The 18,767-nt window shown below is 44.3% G+C and overlaps 1 protein-coding gene across 1 annotated transcript; it reads left to right on the forward strand.

Annotated features, from left to right (window-relative positions):
- Nucleotides 1-2,177: 2,177 nt before the first annotated feature.
- On the forward strand, nt 2,178-13,672 carry sh2b1 (SH2B adaptor protein 1; the record flags this gene model as incomplete). Its single annotated transcript, XM_080008873.1, has 9 exons — nt 2,178-3,872; nt 4,694-4,795; nt 5,181-5,272; nt 5,783-5,865; nt 6,847-7,002; nt 8,084-8,295; nt 9,469-9,643; nt 12,577-12,667; nt 13,616-13,672. 9 exons carry the CDS (start codon nt 2,178-2,180, stop codon nt 13,635-13,637), a joined length of 2,628 nt encoding a protein of 875 aa, XP_079864999.1. The 3' UTR covers nt 13,638-13,672.
- Nucleotides 13,673-18,767: the final 5,095 nt, after the last annotated feature.

Raw genomic sequence — 18,767 nt, forward strand, 5'->3', positions numbered from 1 at the left:
AGTGAATTGTTATTTAGGACTTTGAGCTCATCGGTTTGATTGCTTACTAGTTTTAAGTCCATTAACTGAACACTTGTTGCACTCTATGTTCAAGGAAATAAGTGATTTCATAAAATGTTACGGAACCACATTTAAAAAGTGGTTTGTTTACATTGTGTTTTTGCATCCATCCATTGAACATTTAAATAAACAACAAATGTTTTCCAAATATGCTTTGATATTTTCACTGTACTCAATACTCACTACTTTGGTGTGTGTCTAGAAGTAGCTTTTCATAATCGGTGGTAATCAACTGGCCTTGTTTTCTCATGAGCACTCAAATGACAGCTCATTTTCTGATTGTGGTGGGGAAGGGGTTATTTAATCAGTTATGCGATTCAAAACTGTTGGTGATTCTATTCCGCAACAACAACGCAATCGTGTGGATTCGCCGGAACCCGACGCCCGCCCCGGCAACCGCTGAACGAGCCCCTGACGTGTAGGGGGGAAAACACGCCGAAAGCCCGCAGCCATCGCGAGAGTGGGGAAGCGGCGCGAGAAATCGGTTCTTCTCGGCGTTTTCTCGCACCGCTTCCCCAACTGTCGCGATAGCTGCGGGCAAGGCACAGCAATATTCATATTTAGCAACAACAACAACCATTATAACATGACTGTCCAGTTAGTAGGGACGACAGGATGGTGGATCATGGCCCGTTTACACTGAAATGCGCGGATGGAAATACGAGTAGAGCGTGAATTACAGGTAGGGGCGAACGGCTTTGTAACTGTTGGAGGAGCAGTTTTTGATAGCTAACTTGCTGGTTTATTAATAGCTAACGTTAGTTAGCCGGCTAGCGGTAGCGTCATTAGCTTAGATTAGCTTTGGGACCTTACGTGCCCAGATTCAAAATACTGAGCTTTTACGTCGCTATCCACATTACGGTGTCGCTCCCACAGTCTGTGTTGGGTAAAGCAGCGAGTTTGGGTGCTGATAATGTGTCATGTCAGCAAGCAGACATTGGGTTGCTGTTATTAGCTGACGGTGGATAGATGGATAGATAGATGGATAGGTAGTTCATCCCCGGAGAGGAATTGAGGTGTTACAGCAGCACACAATATGCAATAATAATATAGTAATAACAATAGTTATTGCAAAATACAATTTAACAAAAAAAATACAGAATTAAAAAACAACAACTGAAAATACAGAATGGGAGAATATGGCATTATGCAAGAAATCCAAACTGTAACTCTGCATCAACAATTCACACTGTCAAAAATAGGAAATTGTACCAGTTTTCAAACATATAAAAATATGAAATGTGTACCAATACTGTGTTTACCAGGGCTGAAAACGATATGGTTATAATATACAGAATACAATATAACAAAAGATGGGTGTTTTACCGCTATGACACATGTATTAAAGAAAGCTGAATGAGCAGGACTGACAAATCACCTCCAAGGTGATGGTGGTAACTCAGAGATCCCAACCATCTCATTCATCACTTTTTATTCATCTCGTTCAGCACTCGTGTATGTTAACGACAGCCATTAGTATGCAGCAACTTTGTTTTGACATATAGCCAAGTACTTCATGCTACCTAATGCATGATTCGCAATAAGTCACTTTAATTTCAAATGTAGGAAAACCTAGACAAAGCCACCTTTATGCCTTCTGTACCAAATTCTTGTAATACAATTTGCTTGTAACAACCAAATTAATAGAGAAACTCAGGTGCTCACTCTGGAGACCTAATGTGTGCTTTTATTTACGTGTTGTGTTATTTTGCAGGCTGTAGCTGTCCTTTGGCTTTGTGGTAGGTGGTGAAGAAGGAATTGGCCTTGTGAATCACACACTACCCTCCCCTTGCCCTTTGATTCCCTTCCTGCCCAGCAACTGACTATTTTTCTTTTTTTAAATAGAAAAATATGTTTAGAAAGAATGTAGCGGAGAGCCTTCCCTTTTTGAATTTTGGTCGCTTCTAGGTCTATTATCCGTGCGGTTTGCACTCTTTGTTTTAAATGGAAATGAAGGCAACACTAAAGTTCACACCAATTTGTAAATTATTAGACCAATGTGCCGTGTTTACGCTCAGTCAATTACCCCAGCTGTGCAATCACTTCACATTGCTTTCGTAGGTCGGAAGTGATTCGATCCATCATAAGTCAGTCGGTGGCCCCGGCCGATCAGGAGAATGAACGGCTCTCTGTTGACCCCGCCCAGTCCCCGGGCAGCAAACTCCTCTCCCCTGCCCCCATCTCCATCTCCATCTCCCCCTTCCCCTTCTTTATTGCCCCTCTCTTCTCGGCCACCTCCGCTGCCCCCCTTGGTTAGCCCCCCTCCACAGGCCCCTTCTTCCCTGTCAGACACCCCTACACCTTCTCCATCGCCTTGTCTAAGCTGGACCAAATTCTGTGAGCTGCACGCCCGCGTGGCCGCTGGAGACTTTGCACGGCACTTCCGGGCTTTTCTCCTTGAGAACCCACACTACTCTCCAGATTCTGCGGCCGCCTTCTGCCGCCGCTTCACCGACCGCTTCGTCCGTCACTTCCAGAGCGAGCTGGAGGGGACGCCCATGCCCAACTGTGCTGCCGGGAGGGAGGACATGGGGAGCTGGCCCCCCCAGTCGGACGCCACCTCCCTGGAAGAGGAGATGGTCTCCCCCCTGCCGATGTCAGGAGGAACTGTTTTCCCGTGTGCCTCAGCTAACCTCACAAGGACATCTGCAAAGCATGTGTCGGGTCAGCTGGTGTTGGAGACGCGTAGCGGTGAGACATTTCAGGACTCGTACGCACACACCCAAATCTTGCCTCCGTCCTCTTCCTCTTCGTGCTCCTCCTCTGTCGGGGGGAACAACGGAAGGCGTGAGGAGCGGGGGACGGTGATGGTCGCTGGGAATGAGGAGGCCCCAGTTGAGGAGGAAGAGGATAGCTGGCTAGGGAGAGTGGCTGTAGAGGAAGACGTGGAGCCCGAGGAGAGAGAGCCTGAGTCTACGGAGGACAATGCAGACCCATCGCTCTCCACTCAAATCCTGCCTCCCTCTTCCTCCTCGACCCCACCCCCTTCCGGCACCAAGGGCACTGGCATGGCCAACTCCAAAAGCAAACTGAAGAAGCGCTTCTCCCTGCGTAGTGTGGGCCGCAGTGTACGTGGCAGCGTGCGAGGGATCCTCCACTGGAGGAGCTCCTCCAGTGACTCCGCCCAGAGCCCACTGCCTTCCAGCTACAGCTACACCATGGGCGTGCAGGACGCCGCCTCCTCCTCCACCAAAAGGAACTCGGGCACCCAGCCCCCGACACCGACCTCCATGCCTGTGTCTCTGTCACTTCCCCTCTCCCTGCCCCACTCCTCCTCCTCCTCTTTGCCCCCATCCTCCTCCAGCAGCGCCACCTCTCTGTCGCTCTTCGAGGCGGCTCGCGACCGCCGGCGAAGCAACGGCGAAGGAGGCGAGAAAGAGAAGTGGAGCCAGCGTCTGGAGAAGCTCCGTCTATCCCGCTCACCTCCGCCACTCCTCACCGCCGGGCCCACGGGCTCCCACGCCTCCTCAGCGCTCCCTCCCAGCAGTGCTGTGGGCCCTCCTAGAAAGGTGGGCCGGCTGGTGCGGGAGGGAGGCGTCAGTATCAGCTCGTCCAGCGATGAGTTTGCAGGGAGCCACAGCTTTCCCGGCTTCTCCTTCGGCCTCCTGCACCACACTACAGACAGCAATAGCGCGGCCTCGGCGGCTGGCAATGCGCTGCAGTCGGCTCCCCTGCAGCCTCCGGCTAGCGGGGGCAGTGTGCCGTGGAGAGGAGGCCGCTGGCACAAGTGTCGTCTGGTCCTTAGGGAACGGGACAAGGAAGGAGTTGAGCGCGGTGAGGAGTACTACCTGGAGTTCTTCATCCCACCCAAGGTGAGTGAGCGCCACTCTCTCTGTAGACTCCATGTTTGGCTTCCGCAAGCGTCCTCAAGTCTCACAGGAAAAGGTGTTGCAAATAAACAATAAGCAATAATAATAACACTGATTTACTGGGTTGTATCGGCTGATTGGCAAGCATTAGGGCTAGGTGTCTTAAACATTTTGACAAGATAAGAAATTCATGTATTACAGCAGCAAGTACAAAAGGAAAGTAAGATAGAACAAAAACAACATGTACACATACTGATATTGATGTGTTCACTTTCCCTTTTTGCAAAAAATAAAGCCTTAGAAAGCAATGGTAATTTAAGCTTGGACGATTAAAAAAAAAAAAAAAAGAACATTGCTTCTTTTGCATTGTTTCCAAAAGTCACATTGAACCTGGGACTGTGAACACTTGGCAGAATGGGCTTTTATTTGTCAGGCTGAACATAAGTCTTGAATGCCACCCCCCAGATTACATCAATGGCTAGCATTGGCTTTGTAGTGAACATATCTTCTCAATTATTCCACTATAAAAACATTATGCTCCCTTTCCACATGTACTTTCTGGCCTTGGTTAATGTTTTCTACAGTATGTATATTGTGCTTATAAATTCAAGATTCCATGTTAAAAAAATCTATGTAAGGTTCAACACATTTAATAGGACAATTAAAATTAAGATATAAGTTGGTCCTCTTCAATGACATCTATACATGCAAAAATATTGTGTTTTTAATTGAATTACAATAGGACTCGTAGAAATATGCCGAATGCCAACGCAGACTATATGGTAGCACTGGTTAAGTCTTTACTGCTTTTATCGTCCTCTCAGTCGTCCAAGCCTCGTCTCACTGTACCGTGCTGTTCCATCGTGGATGTGAGGAGCACCACAGCACTGGAAGTCCCAGACAAGGAGAACACCTTCCTCCTGCAGGTAAACACTCCTCTTCATCACTTTCTGGTCAAATAAGTGCCTCTTTGTTTTTAGTTATATTTTCTCTACAATTTCTTTTATACCTAGAGCTAACTCATTTATCATTTTTTTAAATAAATATATATATATATACATATATATATATTTATTTTGGGGATTGGTATTGGTAAGTTAATAGGATATTTACACACAATAAATATTTGAGAAAGAATCATTAGTAATGCGTGGGAAAAAGTGAAAGTTCCTAAAAAATGAATTTTTTGAAAGATTCGGAATTTATAACATTTTACAGCTACAGGGTTCTCCTTAGAGCAGAGTGTGTGCTAATGCGGAGCCTGATGGAGGATAATGCCGACATAGTACCTGTGTGGTGGTTGTCTTACAGCTTGAAGGGGGGGTTCAGTATGTTATCGAGACACGTGACGCTGTGCAGATGAGGGCCTGGCTGAGCGACATCAGGAACGGCATTTGTCTGAGGTAACGTGGCCTCAGGGTAGTTGGCATTGGTCTTAACATTAGGACATTTTAGATAATATTGATTGCGTGTATTTCTCCACATTCATTTCTCCACAAATTTCCACATTCGCTTTTGTCGTGTGTGTGTGCGTGTGTGCGTGCTTGCACACGCACGCGTGTGTATAGTCTGTGAGGAAAACATGAAGCCAAAGTGTTGTGCTTCTTTCACCTGTTGGAGTGCAAGGAAATTAAACTTTTGATTATAAGGTGTGAAATCGTTATTACCAGACCCAAAATATAGTTTATTAAAGGTATCATCATGGTCAGCTGTTAAAGTCAAGGGCAAAAAATTCCTCCTAATAAGAAAATTGCTTGTATTGAAACAAAAAATCACCAAAGACACCAAAGCCTTTTAATAAATTAAGCTCTTATGAACTAAAAGCCGATGTGTGGGTGCTTGTGTTTGTTTTATTTTATTATTATTTATTTATTTATTTTCAAGTTTTAATACCTCCCTGCTCTCCGCTATAGTGAACAAGAAGACACTGATGGCATGTGTGGAGGACCACTAGACATCAGTGGCACGCCGGAGTTTGCAGACCGCCTCTCTCAAGGTGTGTATTTCTGCTCAAACACACACGAGACACATCTGTTCTAGTCTGTCTGTAACGGCAGCAACAAAGTTTGCGCCTATCGTATGCAAGTGTGAGTCCAGACAGAGGATGCCAGTTGAAACTAGGGCAAGAAATGGTTTCTTGGATAGTCTTGCACAGTGAAAAGTAGATAGCATGTCCATCATTCTACAGTAGTGCATTCAAGCCACAAAAAAACTTCCGACATTTCCAAGTTTTCAGAAAGGTGTTTTTGTTTCCAGTAACATCCTTCAATGTTACTTACTTACTCATTTGATTGAAGTGTCTGTTTATATTACATTCTAGGCTTGGGCAATTGTGCAAAATTCCAATCGCTGATTGCAGTCAATAGAGGATTTTATCTGGGGATGGGGTACACAAAAACAGCCATGTTCCAGGTGAGGAACATGAATGTGAGGAACGTGTCTCCGGGGCACCAACGATGTTGGTGCACAGCAGAGCGCAGATCACAGATGTCCTGATGTGCACCATTGCGGCGCCTGTGATCTGCGCTCTGCTGTGCTGCTGTGTTTGCCCAGAGCGGCAAAATGGCTAGAACCGGAGCTGGGGCTATGTATGTATGTATTTATGTATTTATTTTTGAGCACCTGCCCCTCAAAGTCTCTGCACGGGACTGTAGAGCGGAGAAGCGAGATTCAATCACCAGTGGTTACTCGACCGCTCTGAGTGGTGGGGGGGGCTCAGCCTCCGCCTCCGCCCCCTCTCTCCCTCTTCCCCTCTCTACTTCTTCCCCTCACTCCTCCAGTTTCAGAACACGGTAAACTGCACTTACTCCGTTGCGATGCTCGGATTTTTCCTGGCAGATAAAAACAAAACATCCGTCATCTATGTCAACCACGATCGATGGAGTCGATCAGCCATTGACGATTTAATCTTAAATCTGCCCAAGCCTATTGCTTTCATGTGTTTAATAGCCCTGTTCTTTTAAACGTTTCTTAGCAGTGTGTTATGGGGGTATTGGAGGCTCCTCCCCCTTGATGGATCCCCTGCCACCGGAGTTACCGCCTCGAGCTCCCCTTGATGAACCGGACGGCCGGATTCTTGGAGGAGGCGGGACTGGCCTGGGGACACCTTTTGCCGAAACGCCAGATGCCACAGGTGACTGCCAACTATGCACATAATGCCAGGCTCTCACACACACACACACACACACACACACACACACAGTAAGAAAATAGATTTAATAAATCGTAGTTTACATTGAAATAATTTCACATTTTATATCAAATCTAATTTTTTTTTATGAATTGCAGAACATGTTAACCAAACTGTCACTCAGATAACAGGTGGAAAACTACTGTCTGAACTGTTTTTTATTAATGTAGATAAAAATGCACTATCTACTGCCTGCACTGTCATATCTGCTTTTCATGTGTAAACATATGAAAAGCAGGTGTTAACAGTAACGGAACACCAGCATATGTAAACAAATCAAATGTCCATACAGCAAGCAACAAAAGCCTCAGTTTACTCATTGGCAAACCTTAAGCAAGTCAAACAAACAAACACTGAATTCATTTTTCAATCCAAAGTCCCTGCATGCTTTTAACTATAAGCTTTAAGTTGTATTTGCTGACATAGCAAATAAAGCCGCAGGTGGTTTTTCGCACAATTGACTCATTAGAAGTACCTCTTGTATTGTTGCATGTTGAACAGATGGGTAATACTCTCGGTTTAATTTGTCCTCTCATCAAAATGGCTAAATACAACAGTACTTCAGCTCCAGCCCACTCACCCCGGTGAGAATACTGTGGGTTGCTTTCGCTGCCTTCCATTGTGGTGATATTGAAAGTGCTCCCTGAACTAGTTCAACTAGTTCAGGGAGCAACACCGGTGTGGGCGCACACATTGTAGGGAGGCTGTTGGAAAACTTTGTTCAATACCGGACAATAGGCTGTCATAAAAATGTTAAATGGTATAATTGTTTCTGGTTGTTTTGCCGCGGTTCAAATCTGTGGTTCAAATTCAGATCAGAACCTTCTCTGCAGTGGCTGATACTTGTAGTTTGAATTGAGGACTCAAACTATTGGTAAAAAAAGTGGTATCTGTGTGACCCTGTCTTATATCCAACTTCTCTTGATATTCTGTTAGCAGGGTTGTGTGGAATTCTTTCACTACTGCAGTATAAAACACCAGACTCCACACTAAACTGAAGTGAATGACCTGACTCTCCGCATAGGGTCCTTCCTGTTCTCCGAGGTGACATCCTCCGAGACGGTGGAGCACCCTCTGAGTGAGTGCCAGTGGTTCCACGGAACATTGTCGCGCCTCAAGGCGGCTCAGCTGGTGCTGGCCGGCGGCATCGCCAGCCACGGAGTCTTCCTGGTTCGGCAGAGCGAGACGCGCCGCGGGGAATACGTCCTCACCTTCAACTTCCAGGGGAAGGCCAAGGTGTGTGTGTGGTTATGTGTGTGTGTGCTTGCGTGTGTGTGTGCGTGTGGGTGTGTTTGGACCAGGAGCGCCTTTTTAAATATGTTAAGCCACGCTGAGCAAGCATTATGACTTTTTCTTTTTTGTGAGGTTGGACAATTTAAACAAGTAAACAATCTAAACAATATAAATAAATAACATTTAAAAAAAAAGTGTTTATTGGCACTTCGTGCTGGATCCCTGATTATTGGGTCCGGTCTTAACCCTCTGGAGTCCAAGCTGAATTCAGAGAAGGGTTGTGATTTTGGTGTGGTCTGATATTTATCTAAATATGATCAACTTAACACACTCTTACTCCAAAGTGGTTGATATATCTATATGAAGGAAAATCACAGCTACATTGATATGCCATCAATAGTTTGCTCAGTATCATGATGACGCTTTTGGATAGATCTAAAACACACAAAATATAAAGAGTATGTTTTTGTATTTTGTGTTGCCACCAGAAATGTTGTCGTCACACACTGGAATATATTGAGGAATTGTTTTGGCAATACAAAAGTTGTTAATCTGGGTCTTGGCTATATAATGAAGTCAAAATAGTTGATCAAATCTGATGTCTAAATAGGTAAAAACAAGGTTTTATCACAACTTTATTTCAGTTGACACAAGGTGTGAAATGAGCCGTTAGCTAATGACCTGAAAATTCATGACCCCCTGGTGGGGGCCGTAAGAGGTGTGGATCTGCAGCAGGCTCCCTCTCTCTGTCACTCTCAGACAAAGGAATGAGGCTGTAGGCTAGTGGGAGTGGGCCAATGCAAGAAATGTAAGAAATGTTTTTAGTTTTGAAAGATTTATTGAAAACATCAGACAAACTATATACAAAACTCCAACAAATGGGCTTTAGGTTATAGGCGATAAGAGCAACTCTAGATCCAACAATTACATTCAAGTCAAATGAAAATTTAGATTAATGAACAATATATATATATATATATATATATATATATATATATAGTATAATACAGGCTTGTAGAGGTACTGTCATACCGTAAAAACAAATAGGCCACTTAAACACTGAATTGAAACTTTACTTAACAAGAAACTAGATTTTTCTAGTAAGAATCAGTACAGTTTATTGCGTTCTAGTTGAGTTGCTTTGACTTCTAACTGCGTTCTCCCTCTTCCCGCCAGCACCTGCGTCTGTCTCTGAACGAGGACGGCCAGTGCCGGGTGCAGCACCTCTGGTTCCAGTCCATCTTTGACATGCTGGAGCATTTCCGCGTACACCCGATCCCCCTGGAGTCCGGGGGGGCCTCCGATGTCACGCTCATCAGCTTCGTGGGCGCCACGGCAATCCGACAGCCAGGTACAGTAAATTACGGGGGGGTCCATACAAATCCAGATTCCATAAAAGCGGGAATCAAAATTAAAAGTTGGGTTTTGCTGTCGTTTGCACTATTAGGTGTAACGACGGTTATTCTCCCAAGAACCGACGGACAGCGGCATGCACTTACTCATTTATTTCCTGTAGTACGAGACAAAAACGCTTTATTGTTTTCTGAAACGTTGTGGTCTGCACAATACAGGCTCCTTTTCTTTACAAGTACCTCTCAATTCAAACCACAAAAACAATTCCATTATAACCATTTTGATCCTGGGCTGCTTAATTATGGCAAAACTCATATATAATAGAAAAGCATGTTTTGAATTCTCTTATATATGCATAAAATTATTTTGATAAATGATACGCAATACTAATCAAACCGGATTTTAAGTTGACTTCGCCCAAATGTTTTGTTATCTTGTTTGAATACTAGTTCACTTATGGTCTCATTTATATAATGTTAATGTCTGTTTGGTGGAGTGGACCGAGAGTTTAGTCTGATAGGCGGAGCATGTCACCATTACTCATGTGGTTGAGGGGTTAAATTCCCTTTGTAGCTCTATGGGCAGATTTATACTATGTGTATCTGATGTAAGGCTGTTTGATTACAGTGTCTGTTTGTCCTGTTAATCCACCCACACATATTCATACTTGTCCCTTGGCTGCTGGTATATATATTTTGAATATATATTGTATTGTGTGTGTGTGTGTGTGTGTGTGTGTGTGTGTGTGTGTGTGTGTGTGTGTGTGTGTGTGTGTGTGTGTGTGTGTGTGTGTGTGTGTGTGTGTGTGTGTGTGTGTGTGTGTGTGTGCGCGCCATGTGATTCTATGTGTTTTTTTAAAAACAGTTCTGCATGCTCTCACTCTGACATACAAATTACCTGTGCCCCAGTGACGGCCACTTGGCAGAGAAGGGCCAAGGACAATAGGCGTTTTCGAATCGCAGGAACTTTTTCATAGTTCCAAGAACTTTTGGAGGAACACTCCCCCGTTTTTTTTCTTTTTTTTTTTTTTTTTTTGGTCCGCACTCCATGAACTAGGAACGATCTTAGTTTTTAGAATGCTGCTTTTAGGGACTTTTTTAGCTCCTACTCCGGGGCAGGGACTAACCGGCACAAGAGGAACCTTCAGTGATGTAAGTACACGGTGATGAGGACAGTCCGCCCCATTCGAGTCATGTCGCTCTGGGCGGGGACCAGCCCACGTACACTCGGCAGCGATTAAAAAAACAAACAAAAACCCAGTAAAAATTAAAACCAATGAAAATACTATTTTTATTGTAGATGTATTTATTTTCTGACGTCGATTGAATGAAACAAAGAATGCCCCTTTGGAACAAACTCTTAAATTTCACCTTGTAGATCGAATATTTGTGAAAATTCAGGAACTGGGTTGCTGATTTCTGGCCTCAAATTTGTTCAGAAATAGATTTTGGTGGACTGATATGGTGAAATCAGTGAAGGTTTAGACTAAATTCAACACAGAACTCGTGCTGAAACCCCATTGGCTTACGTCACTTCAGCGTTCCTACTTGCGGTGCAAATGCAACCACAAAAAAATTACTTGAAGGTATCTAGGCTTGGGGGATGTCCCCACTTCCTATTTCCCCTTAGATAGTCCCCAGAACTGTTTGTTTCGTAAATGCCTAATGTAGAAATCCCACCAGCTAAGGGACTCCCTGTTTAGTACCTCCTGATGAATGGTCAACAGGAAGTAGTCGTCAACCAGTTGTTGCTGCATTTGCATCTGCAGTTTTTAGTAAAGACAATATAAAAAAAAACACACACAATTTAACACAGTCTCTTGAAAATAAATTATATGTAAAAACTGCCATTCATTTCAGTATGAAATATTGCTTATTTTGTCAACTATTGTTGAAATGCGCCTCCGTTTTGGGCCGCAGAATAAGTTATCTAACACACATTCACGCACTGTGGTCACTTCACAGTTTAATGTTGTTTCGACTGTTTGACTGTAACGCCTCAATGTCATTCCATTACAACAACTGACTCCAATCCACCTCCACTTTCAGTCTCATTTTGACATCAACTGTAAACCTCTTTCTGCCCCCCACCCTACTAAACCCCCCAAACGTGTTCCTCAGCCAGCCCACCCTCTCCTTTACACAGGTTAGGCATCGAAAGTTATTATCAATGTCTGTTGTCAATGTTTCATTTGAGCTGCTCTAAGTTTATACACTGATCCCAGAGGTGCACATTTGCTTGTCGGGGTACTATCCGATAGACAGGAACTGGTCGGGTTGATATTGCCAGGATTCTTCCCCCTTTGGGCATTCTTGCCCTTTTGACCATTGTGGTGGGATTTGTGGAGGTGTGTGTGCTGATATGAAAGGTTGTAGTTGTGTTAAAGCCTATGAAAATTTTTAACGTATTACAATTTTTTTTTCCTTTTTATTTTCAGTTGTTATTCATTTATTTTTCATTATTCTGTACATTTTTCAATACATCTTTCTTATATTTAAATGGCGGATTACAGGCTTGAAAGGTTTTTTGTTAGTACAAATTGCAAAGAGTGGCTATTGATGACAAAGTAAGTTTGGGGAAGTTGCATTGATGCATATTGAGACGGTGGCATGTTGAAAATGCAGCAACCACCGTCGGTGTAGAATCAATTGACAGAAAAGTTTGAGCCTCATAAGTCATAAATATGTGCGTTCAAGATATCTTTTTTTTTTATACAGTATAAAGGTATTAAAACACAAGGAGGAAAAAATATATAAATTACTTCTTTACATGACTTTACTTTCCCACTCCAGTCCGTCTCACTACCAATCCACTCCCTCCGCTCTGATGCCTCCTGTGGTGCTCTGACCTGGCTGTTGTTGTTGTTGTTGTTGTTGTTGTTGTTTTTGCTGTTGTTGTCGTCTGTTGAATCCGTCCCATCATCCTTTGCAGGCCGGGACAGGGCTGGCAGTCGGCCTACAGTTTGTGATGTCATCACCACGCGCCATCCTGACTCTCCATCAACCCCCATCTCTGACTGTGTGTAAGTGAGACCCCCTTCCCCCCTCCAGCCCACCAAGTGAGAGGGACCATGTGTGGAGTGTTTGATGGTGTGAGAGAGGATTTTATTTGTTTAATTTTTATTGTTTTCCTCATTCTCCTATATCTGCAACATTAGAACAAATGCCTCCAGATCAACTGAAAGCCTGGGTTAATTAGGCAAACTAAATTTTTTAAATGGTAAAAGAAAAGACAGACTCAATAGTTTTTAATAGCTTTCTTGTGAAGTCTTGTATTAGTCTATATATATCTTTTTTTATGTCTATACCTTTCTGATTCTGGCAGTGCACACTAAGTGTGCACTACACTTTATTGTTATTTTTACAGAAATGGGAATCTTGGGGGAGACCAGAACAATTACAACAACTTTATGTTTAGAATGTCTAGTCTGTCTTGTTAGACCTAAGAAATGATAAGGCTAAAGGGTGTGTGTGTGTGTGTGTGTGTGTGTGTGTGTGTGTGTGTGTGTGTGTGTGTGTGTGTGTGTGTGTGTGTGTGTGTGTGTGTGCGCGTGCGCGCATGCGCGCACGCCTCTGGACTGATCTCATGACTCCTCTGGACCAATGACTGCCGACTTCTGCCTTCACACACTGAAACTCACCTTCTCCCTCTCTCTCTCTCTCTCTCTCTCTCTCTCTCTCTCTCTCTCTCTCTCTCTCTCTCTCTCTCTCTCTCTCTCTCTCTCTCTCTCTCTCTCTATCTCTCTCTTTCTGTGTGTCGTTATCCTGTCTCTTTTTTTTTATTATTATTATTTTTTAACCTCACTGTTTTTTTCCCTTCCTCACTCTGTGTTGTTATACCCTGTTTCCCCACCAACGCTCTGGCTTCCTCCTCTTTCCTGCCGTCCTTCATTCATATTATTAATAAATTTTCCCTTTTTCTTTCTCTCGCTCTTGTTTCTTTCTTTCTGTTACTCCCCTCTCCCCCACAGACTTGACCAGCAGACCCCGTAGCCCGCCCCAGCCCCCACCTCCTCCGCCGCCTCTCCCACCCGGCCGGCCTCCTCCGCCCACCCCCCCGCCGGAGCGAGGGAGTGACGGCGACCTGGGGGGAGGAGGTGTTGCAGGAGGAGGAGGAGGAGGAGGAGGAGGAGGAGGAGGAGGAGGAGGGGAAAGAGTGGGCGTGGGAGCGAACGGCAGTGACGTCGGCGGTGCGGGCGAAGCGGCGGCGGTGGCAGGAGGAGGAGGAGGAGCAGCGTCAGTAGAGGACTGGGAGGAGCGAGAGACGCCTCTCCTCCAGCTGGAGGGGGGGGGGGGAGGGGGAGGAAAGGGAGGGCGTGCGAGCCCCCCGAGCTGTCGACAACCAATACTCCTTCTTCTGAAAGGAGAGGGGAGGGGAGGGAAGGTGTGTGTGTGTGTGTGTGTGTGTGTGTGTGTGTGTGTGTGTGTGTGTGTGTGTGTGTGTGTGTGTGTGTGTGTGTGTGTGTGTGTGTGTGTGTGTGTGTGTGTGTGTGTGTGTGTGTGTGCGCGCAGATGAGGCAGCGAACATCATAGCCATTTATAATAACCAGTGTTTTATTTTGTTAGACTGAGGTGAGCCGGGGAGGGGGGTTGTGGGGTGGGGGGGGGGGGGGGTTGGATGTACTAACACAAGTAAACAAAAACAAAAGTTGTTTGTTTTAGCACGAAAGCAGGGCTGGGCGATAAACTGATATTACCGTTGATCCTCTTTCTGAGTGTATTGTCATGACGTTGCACAATTTTGTGCACACGTGACGTGAAATTTCTCACAATGCCAGGTGGGAAATATTAAAGGGAGTTTTATTAGGGAAAGAAACACGATAAAGGTTGGGTCGGAAGTTGCGTTTCACCGCACGTGGCCACGTTGTTCCATGTAATAATCGGGAGTCGGACTCTTTAACATAGGATTTTATCCGTATGATCGGAAATCGGGACGTCGACATCCCACCCGATCGCGACTAACTCCGTATTGCCCAGCCCGCCAGGAGAGAGAGATAGACGGAGAACACCTGCAGAAAAGGAGAGAAGCGCACTTGTAACTTTCTAAGACTTTACAAAACGGTACACTAATTTCTTTAAAAAAAAATTTTGTCAGATAAGCTTTGCTCTTTGGTTGTTTTGGCGGTTTGTCGCCCGGCGTCGGCCCCGGGTCACACGTTGTGAGAGATCTGGGCCCTGTGAAGCCTGCTACCTCATGGATGCCCTGCACACACAGTGCTCGCCGCGATGTGTGCTACCTTCAGACTGCAGAACCTAGCGCAGAACAGCCTAAATTTTCTGTGTTTGTACAATTCTCATGCAGATCCTCTCAACGCTGTCTGAGAGGAATGCCTACGATCGGAAGTTTGGTTTATTTTGTTCAGTCCATCTACAGAATCAGCACTGTGGAGAGTTATGTTAACGGTTACCTTGGGCTTGTGTTGGACCTCTTCCAAAGCTAATAGGAATTGGGGTTTATACTTCACCACAAAAACTGCATCACATGTAGCTTTAATGCCCAATTTCATTTTGTTTTTAATTTATTTTTAACCAATTTTTAATATATTTTTTGTGCCCCGCATACACAAACAAACTACAATAACTGATGCCAATAAGGTACAGAGAGATGGATGGACGAGTCCATCCATCTCTCCGTCCAAGTCCAAGCTTTTGATTTTTTCAACAGGGAATATTTGCTGCGATAGTCACGTCAGTCCCGGTGCCAGAGGAAAGTAACTTGCCGGGCATTTTGTTTTTATGGGCGGGCCCTGACAATCAAAGTCATTTTTTCCCCAGACTTTTTAATGCAACAACAGATTAATATTGAATAGTTCAATATTATTTAGGTTTATATGTTAAAAGACGATGAAATGATATGCTTATTTACTGTTTATTGTAATGTTGACACTTAAAATTCAGTTCAGTCAATATAAATGAATTGTGACCCGATGCTGGGTACAGCCTATTATTTATAAGGATGGCAAAGTATGTCAAAGTCGTGTAGTCTCACCCCACTATTAAACCTTGCAATTCAACCACAAACAGTCTGAGCTCTAAGTCAGTCAAAATCAAAGTCACTAAAACAGCGACATTGTTACAGCACCATGGACAGCACTACACATCAAACAAGCAAGACTATGACAGTGTGCAGCTCCCGGGACATTTTATTCTACTTTCACATATCTATTACTCGATATTGGCAAACATGGACAAACATACACTGAAAATGACCCAATATTATTAACCACCTTGAAGCTGGAAGACAATTCAGGAAAACAACTTGCACAAAAACGATTATGACTAATAGGATTGTGGCCTTCTTACTACACTTCGGTGGTTCAGGCTGGGCCTAATGAAGCTGCAGCCGACGTTTCCCAGATAAATGAAATCTCAGTAAACTATCTTTACACCCTGTCTTGCATTTCTTCGTCAGGTCCTTCTCAAAAGCAAGTTGAATTAGTTGTCGTAAACTCGGCTGAGTATGTCGTCTGTGCTCAGGCCAGCTTTTCTTAGTTCCGAAATGATTTCCTGTGTGAAACTTTTTCCACGGCTCCATCTGCCGTGGTCAACAGCCTCACTTTTATGGTGTAGCTTTCATCAACAGAACGCAGTACAATATGAATATTTTCACAGCCCGTTGGGTCTCGGGTTCCATCGATTTTGATTGTGTAAAAAGTCTCTTATTTGCTCGACAATATGCCCTGTCACCAGTTTGCTCGTCGGTTCTATTATTTAATTTTGTATGTCATGACTTGTGCAGGTTGTATTCTTGGGAATGGTAGGGGCAATTTTTTGCCAGCTCTGGATTATTGTCGAGAGTATACTCAAACATTGATTAGAATAACCCACTGCCAGACTGTGCCATACATGCTAAAGTGTCGCGGTCACCTCTATAAGGTAGATGACCGATAGCCAGAAATGCCAAAATCTCAATGACGGGGCCCCACATAATATTTGTTGCGCGCCAACTGCTCTTTGTGCACAAGCGTAGTGATTTGCTGACCAATCTCAATGCACATTTGTTTTTCTCCAGCGTTTCCCACACACTAGATGGCTTAGAAGAGGTGTGTCCGTTCAGTCCCTTATCCTTTTGTAAGGCATGTTTCCAGTCTGAAGCCTTTTACTGTAAACGTTAAATCCGATGATGCATGTGCCCTAAACTGTCTACAAGGGGAAACAGTACGCAGCATCGCCTTTCGCAGAGTACTCGACTCGGGGTCTGCTTTTGTACCTTTCACTGGCAAAAGTGTGTTTCTTCCCTGAGAAGAGTCAAAACTGAAAAACTGTCTTTGGATTTATCCACTCTGAGGTCATCTGGAGTTACACTGCTTGATTCTTAAAGATGACGGTTGGGAGAAGGGCTGCTAACAGATGCACAACTGCCATCCGGTTCTGAGGTAGCTGCTGGTAGCGAATACAGCGACACAAGCCCGGGTAGTAGTGGTGGTTGTGATGGTGGTGGTGGAGGAGAAGAAGGGAGAGGGGGGGGAGCCATGGTGGTGGCTGCATCTGTCCCCGCTGCGGTTGCTAGTTTGGTGGTAACGTCAACGCTAGTTCCCATTTGATTACTGGAATCCACAAAACTGCTCACGGACGTTGATTCTTGTAGTGTAGCTGCACCTGCTGAGTGACCGCCTCGTTGCGTTACCGATCTTTTCTTGTTGGTAATTTAAAAAATGATGCTGATCTCTCCTGGGAGGGCCAAATTGCTGGATGGGTGGGCCTGCCTGCCCATAACGCCAGGTCTGGGTCACATGGTGATCAGCTGATGAAACATTATGACAGAAACCATGCAATTCTTGGTTGAATGTCTGACCCATGTCTTCCCCCTCTTTAAAGCCTCATATCCTGGGGAAGTCCCATCTTCTCATCATCGTGAAATGGGAATAGAAATCTGATTTCCCGGCGCTGCGATGTATTCACCTCACGACAACAGGACACCGTGGAAAGATGTTACAAAAGAGAAATCTGACTTGAGCCACTGTTCCCTGCAGTCTGAACGTAGCCAGAGAGAACAGAGCAGGGAGGATAGCATTACCTCAGACACTCAGCACCAACACATCCCTCTCTCCCTCTCCACTCATCACTACACCATACAGTAGAAAAACAAGGTGGAGAGGTGTATTTTCTTTCAGAGCTGAAACTATTATCCATGGTGATGATGAAACCAATAACAATAATACTGATGATGAAAATAATAATAATAATAATAATAATAATAATAATAATGACTGTCAGAATAATAGCATTAATTTTATTTTGGTTTTAAAGATGACTTTTTTTTTTTTTTTTGTATGCCTCCTCCATGTACATGTAACATTTGTTCCAGCTCTATCCTGGATTTCAGTTGTCGATTCTTTGTGCCTTTTTTTTTTTTTAATTTTATTTTTAATTTTAATTTTTTTTTACATTTTATTCTCTGGACAGAAACGTTTTGCTACGGTCCTCCAGATGTTGTCTCTCTTGCTCTTTCTCTCTCTCTCTCTCTCTCTCGCTCTCTCTCTCACACACACACATACACACTGCTTCTCAACCCCTCTTCCGTTCTGTGAAAACACACACACACGCACTCACGCACACAACACATGGCAGAAGAAAATGGAAGAACATCCGTGGAAGACACCTGATTTTTCTCCTTGTGCCTTTCTGTATTTTTCGTCTCCTGTAGGCATCTCGAGTCACTCTGCTCCCCTCTGTCATTCTGCTCCTGTCACTGTTGACATTTCCACCCGCCGCTCACATCTTTTCCGTCTGGTATTCATATTCATGCTCCTTACGCACCTTTCCCTCGGAGTCATAATGTTTTGTGTCCTTTCCCTCAGTTTGAAAACTGTTTGTGCCTTTCTCTCTGTTTTTCTCTCTTTGCTGGGACCGTGTGTCAAGGGGGGGGCGCTGTTGCCCCCCTCCCCCCGTGTGGTTAGTTTCAGGTACTACAAATGATAATGATATAATATAAATATAGTGAAACACTCTGGTCTCCTGTGTGGGGTTCTTTGTTTCTCAACCCAACAAGTGTTTGAATTATACTCCTTTAAAAAAAAAAATAATTATATATATATATATATATATATCAACCCATAAATTTGATATCAAATTTGAAGGTCAGTAAAACAATTTGCAATATTGTTTTTAAACGGTGCTGTA

Source organism: Zeus faber (genome assembly GCF_960531495.2).
Source record: "Zeus faber genome assembly, chromosome: 11".
Classification (NCBI taxonomy): Eukaryota; Metazoa; Chordata; class Actinopteri; order Zeiformes; family Zeidae; genus Zeus; species Zeus faber.